We start from the raw sequence: 6,000 nt of genomic DNA on the forward strand, positions 1-6,000 counted from the left end.
ATTGCTTCGGTACGGGTGAAGAGTTATATGAAAAAGTTGTCAAGAAAGAAAGGATTCATGCTTTTGGAAACATACTCCCGACTATTGTGAATATGATGGATGAACTTGTTTGTATATTTGCACGTATGCTTAGTGCTATTAAAGGTTTGACGGGCTAAACATGTTTTTGAAGAGGGTCTAAAGCCAGGGTAAAAATATCCATTTGAAAACGCATACTGACACGTTCAAGGGTAACATGGATGCGTTGTACAAGAACTTCATAATTATCAGTCATCATTATTAAAAATTCTGTTTGACATAGATTCGTCAAAAAATGAAGCCATGTAAATAGGTGTCGATGCCGGGGCTCCAATTATATTTCCGGTGGGGAATGACTTACATTGTCATAATTTATGGCAGCACATTATGATAATCACGATAAATCAAATATGATCATAATGATAAGGAGGGAGTAGAATACGACCATGACCATGGGTGTCCCTTTTCAAGCTCTTGTGCTTATGACTGTCCCCTCCCATGCAAGGATTGTTTGTTATTTCACCGTTAAATACTGTCAATATATTTGATGCTGTGTGATCAATTTTTGTGCATGGAAATAAATAATGGTAGTGATGATTATCGCAAATACGCATGATTACTATTCCCCTTTCTCCTAAGTTTCTTGTTTTTATTGTTATTGGATAAAACCATTCCTTTCTGAAACTGGTAAAAACACTTGGATGGAAAGAGAAACAAAAATCCCGGAATGAATGAATGTTTATCTTTTAAACATGACACTTTTTTTTAATATACACCTCTCAGCAAATACCCTTTTGGATACCATTTCATTTTCTTAGTAGGCTTTACTTATGTTTATTATATAAGTGAAGAAGATACTGAAGAAAGTTTATTTCAAACGAGGGCATGAAACTGAAAGAACTTATGTACCCCAAAAGTTTCACGGGCTCACGGCCGAGAAAAAAGACCAAAAAAGGAAAATATTCATCAAGAAACCGTAATATCACAATTAAATCATGAATTTGACTTTTGTTTAATTTGTTAAACATTGCTATAAGTTCACGTTTACAAATGATTATTTTTGAATATGACCCCTCTGAATTTGAATTGCCTTAATGTTGATTTCCACTTTATAATACGTTTGAAAATGCTTCCTTTGTGCTCCAGCTACGATTCCATGATATTTGCTCGGGCGACAAATTGATCCGCTGCAAATCCACACTGTTCATGTCAACTGTGAAACCCCAATTCCACAGAGAACAAGACCGCTGAAAGACCTTTGAAAGACAATGATATACTGGTTGATTTTTCAAGTCTCTCAATGAACCTACAATGGTCTTTGAGGTCTTCATGGGCTCCAAAACCGTAATGGTTCAAAACAGTCTTACAACGATCTTACAGGAAATTGGTCTTTCAGCGGTCTTTCAGCGGGCTTTCGATAAATTTTCAAAGTTCTTAATAATTTTTCAATGATCTTTCGACAGTCTCTCAAGATTTTCGCGGAGAAAACTGTAAGACTCATGAGAGACCAGAAAGATCATTCAAAGATCATTGAAAGACCAGGCAAAGTCCATGGAAAAAGTTCCTCTGAAATACCACTGAAAGATCTCTATAGGACTAGACTAGTAAGACAAGAAACATCCACCAGTCCTTCATAGTTCTTTCAAGAGTCTTTCTGAGCCATTCCGCAGAGATGACAAATTTCAGTGATCTTGAAGACCGCTGTTTAAGACCTCCTCAGTTTTAAGTCTTTCAGTGGTCTTTCAATGGTCTCTGTTTTGGAGCGATTGTAGCCAGAGCAAATGTGTAAACCAAGTGAAACCAAAGAAACCAACCCAAATCGACCGCTGGTACGCTATTCTTGGTATATAACGTACTTAATTTGGTCGTTATGTCTATTTGTAAAAATGAAGTTCAAGTCAATCTCTGAAGAACTCTGAGAATGTTACGTAATAAATTAGACCATCAAAATCAATGAAGCTTTTCACCTGTCGAGTCACCTGGCTCTGACGTCATCACTCCATTTGAAATTCCTCCGTCTTCATCTGTATCTGACGTCATCGTATCACATGACACACTTTTGTCTCCTTTATGATGACTCGCACGATCCGGCATCATTGACCTCTTCAATCTATAATAGACCACAATGAATTGACGACATCTTTCAAAGTTTATGATGTGTGACATTTCAAATGAAAAGCGTATTTACATTGATGGTAGGCCTATCATTTCTTTACCCATAATTGTTCGGATTGAATAGGATAAGGGGATAGAAGTGTTAAATAAGTAGGTTATAAATTTGACCCGAACTTCTGGCTTCTAGCTGGACGACGTTTATTGACTCTGACTTTGTCGTTACAAAGCTGTACACCCTGAAATTAACTTGATAATGATAACACACGATCGAATGATCTATACATGGACGAACACAACGAGCCTACATACATGACATATGGATAAAATATAGCTATCGTGTTGCAATCTCGTCTGCATAGCCAATAAGGCCCATTGGGTGATTTCAAGCTCGGTGTTGGAATTGGTGGTAATGGTGTTGAAATTTGGACTGCTTCCTCGCTCTAAAATCTATTCTGAGTTTGTAAAACTGATCCAGTTCACATTATTGACATCTCAAAAACTCACGACTTTTAAGGACCATCTTCATTTTAATGTTTGGCGTTATAGTCGTGTAAAAATTGACCTAACACCAACACCAATAAGTCAACACCGAATTTCAAATCACACAATGTTCATGATGATGGTTATCCTATAACCAAGGATATACATACACTGCCACCTCCAGACCCCCACCCCCGAAAAAATAACCCTTCTGATTCGTTGTTTTTTCTGATATTTTTTTCTTCGTCTTGGTCGTCATATATTAATGATCACTGATACAGTTAGTGTTCAGTTTTTTTACAATGGTTTAATATTATATTGGCCTATAGAACCTTGCAAATTGGTAAAAAGTCAGTTCTGTTGAAAAGCTAATTAGATGATCAAACTTTTCGGGACCGATTTGGCCTTATTTTTTTAGTGAAAAACCTTTTTTGGGCTTTTCATATTCGGGACCAAATTGACCTACCTTTTTTAGTGACCCCCCCCCCTTTTTGGCTTTGCTTTTTAGATTTAATTAGAGCACCCCCAGTGAAAAAAATCGTTATCAGGACCGTGCAATGGAGTGTTATTTTAGTTTTACTTACGGTACGTTTCATGTTTTTTACTGAAATTTCATACGGGTTAGGCTTATTTCATAATGTAATTATCGTGATTATCATGATCATCTTTATGATTGTTTTAAATCAAATTGAACAACATTAATGATTGTGCGTTTAACATCCAGTTCGATATATTATTGCGCTTTTATATTTTATCTCTATACGTCTACGATGTTCCTTTTTTCATATCTAGTTTGATATAGGCCTACTGTTTACATGTATGTTTACTATATTTTGGTTGCCATACAGGCATGATAGGCTTCTAAATAAAGCATTTTTTTAAATTATCAAATGTATCTGAGAATGTTTCAATAGTAAGGATAGATAGAATATACCACTTATCATCGTAGAAGTGAAATCTAGGGCTAATAACTATGTCATTAATGTCATTATGTTCTATATAGAGTAATACTCGAAATAAAACGAGATGCACAAACATCACCACGCCCCCCCCCCCCTGTATGTTTTATTTCGCAGACAGCGACGTGAATTGTTAAATATTGTGTTTTCTTACCTTTATCTATATAAAATAACACGACTGTATTCCTCTGTTGCAAACCAACACGTGCCATAAGCAGTATATGTCGCCTTCCGTGCAATTCAGAAAATGGATGGACAAAAGATGACACCGGCGATCGCTATTCGTTATTGTCGCCTTCGAAAATTGAATAATCATTCAGTTGAATAGTCATAGGCAGTACTTCGCACAAGTTTGCACTAAACAGTAAATGAAGTACGTTCTGCAGTTAAAATCAAGTAGAAATCTAGATTTTTACCACAATCTCCCTAGATCTTTATTATAATCATCACTGGCACGATAGTGGCGGCGGAGCCGGTAAGCCGGGGTTTGTACGCCCCCCCCCCCTTCACTCCCGCTCCACTTTTTCAGTAAACAAATTTTTAAAAAATATTACCAACTAATTAAGATTTTTTTTTGCATTGCTGGTCCCAACTTAAAAACCGTTCCTTGGTTCCTGGTAAATAGGTCGATTGTGATTGTTTTTTTTCCTGTGTGTCCCCGGAGATTTCCAAATTGGAAGTCAGGTAAAGAATGCGACGGAATCAAGGGAGTTAGACTTCATTCACAAAATTGACTGACTGATTCGTCAAGATCTGCATACATTTCATTAAAATTTCCAGATTTAGTTGAGAAATGTGTATAGAAGTAGATAGTAGTAGGAGAAAGTAGTTCTATACACTTGGGGTCATGCACTTCTTTTTAAAAGCTATTAACATTCTAATGTCAAACAGTAAAATAATAAATAAATCATCAAAAAATCTGCAAATTTGTAAAAGAGGGTATTCTTTTTTTACGTTCATCAGCTATTTATCGTAAATGAATAACCATGTTTTCCATCACATCGTAGACCTGAGATATAATTATGTAGACCACATATATATTAGCCGGAACGTATGATAGGTCCACAGTCTGTGTAAATATAAAAGGGCTTTCACAATCGCTCTTGCGATCGTTTGCGATTATTTGGTAAAATGTTGTACACAGTCGCAACGGTTGTAAGTATATGCACCACCAATTGTGAAAGGGGCTTTACGCTATATGTGTTACAATCCAAAACAATAATTATTAGGGATCAATCTCTAATAAAATTGGGCGTCCCAGACTTCGTAATTGATATTAAGCAGTCTGGGGGTGTGAAAGTTTTTTGTAATGTTCGATGATAAAAGAAACCTTCTGAAAACCCTTTTGTTACAAGTGAAAAACTATGTAAGAACAGTAAGGTGTTATTATGCATAAGCCTAGCTACCGTTTGCTTTGTATATGGATCCAGGAATAACTTTAGCTAAGAAGGGCACTTTGGGAGCAAAATTTGAAATAATGATTCCTATAAGTTTTTTAAAAGAGCGTTAGAAAGGCTCTAATCATTTTCATTAACGGAACAACTGATGGTAAAGTTCACCGCCCCCCTCCGTGGCATCAAGTGGGATCTGTAATTGAGTTATTAACCCCTTTTTATTTGTTTTTTCGACGGCAAAGTCTAAGATGGTGATCTTTGTACAACTTTTCCTTTTTTGCTTGTCGGAAAATATGGAAGAAAAGACATGATCGGATCATGGATCTTTATGATTTCGTTTCTCCCAGTAACAATTTAAATGATAACAGCAGTCCATGAATGGGTTTGTACGAAATATTTCAAATAATTATAAAAAAAAACTTGACTTGCTCATCGATGGGTGCTCTGGGGTTTTTCTTTCGTATAAGATGTAGGGTTAGGGCTCGGCACAGTCCTAGGGAGCGGGGTTACTGGGGTAAAAAGCACCCCAAGATTTTCTTTGTGGGATGGTATAGTATGGCAGAAATCAAACAAACTTGCCTATATTCTGTGGTGAACACCTTTTTTTTTTTTTTTTGGGGGGGGGCTCGCCAATTCTTTCCTGGACCTAAATCGCCTTTATCTTCAGGACCATGAGCCTGAGGTGAGGGTTACAATGGGTTTCAGACCTGTTCGATTTAGGGCAGGGCGTAAATTGGGGAGAGAAATAAGTACAATGATAAAGGGGGGGGGGTGCCTGGGTGTTGGCGGTGGAAGGCAATTTGTATTTTTTACATGAATCGCCCTGCCGTTCGACTTTGTTTATTCCGGCCATAGCTGCGCGTTGTTTACCTGTTTTTTGTAGGTCTTCGATGTCAGTGAAATAGTGACTTTCTGGAGGTTTGTAAACTAAGGTCTGTACACTGGCCATCCTTTTCTGTCTCGGAACTTCGCTTTTGATCAATGCACCATTTTGCTGTTATTCTGCCTTATTGATTTTGTTTTCTAATCATGTA

The 6,000-nt window shown here is 36.9% G+C and overlaps 1 protein-coding gene across 1 annotated transcript in view; it reads right to left on the reverse strand.

The window, feature by feature from the left end:
- LOC121429616 (multidrug resistance-associated protein 5-like) overlaps positions 1-4,069 on the reverse strand; it is a 38,315-nt gene extending 34,246 nt beyond the window's left edge. The window contains exons 1-2 of the mRNA XM_041626738.1: positions 3,727-4,069; positions 1,986-2,128 (exon numbers count right to left, since the gene is read on the reverse strand). Of these exons, the coding sequence (XP_041482672.1) occupies positions 1,986-2,115 (130 nt within the window). The 5' untranslated portion in view covers positions 2,116-2,128; positions 3,727-4,069. The remainder of the gene's footprint in view (positions 1-1,985; positions 2,129-3,726) is intronic.
- Between the last annotated feature and the right edge of the window lie 1,931 nt (positions 4,070-6,000).

This window comes from Lytechinus variegatus, chromosome 16 (genome assembly GCF_018143015.1).
Source record: "Lytechinus variegatus isolate NC3 chromosome 16, Lvar_3.0, whole genome shotgun sequence".
NCBI classification, from domain to species: Eukaryota; Metazoa; Echinodermata; class Echinoidea; order Temnopleuroida; family Toxopneustidae; genus Lytechinus; species Lytechinus variegatus.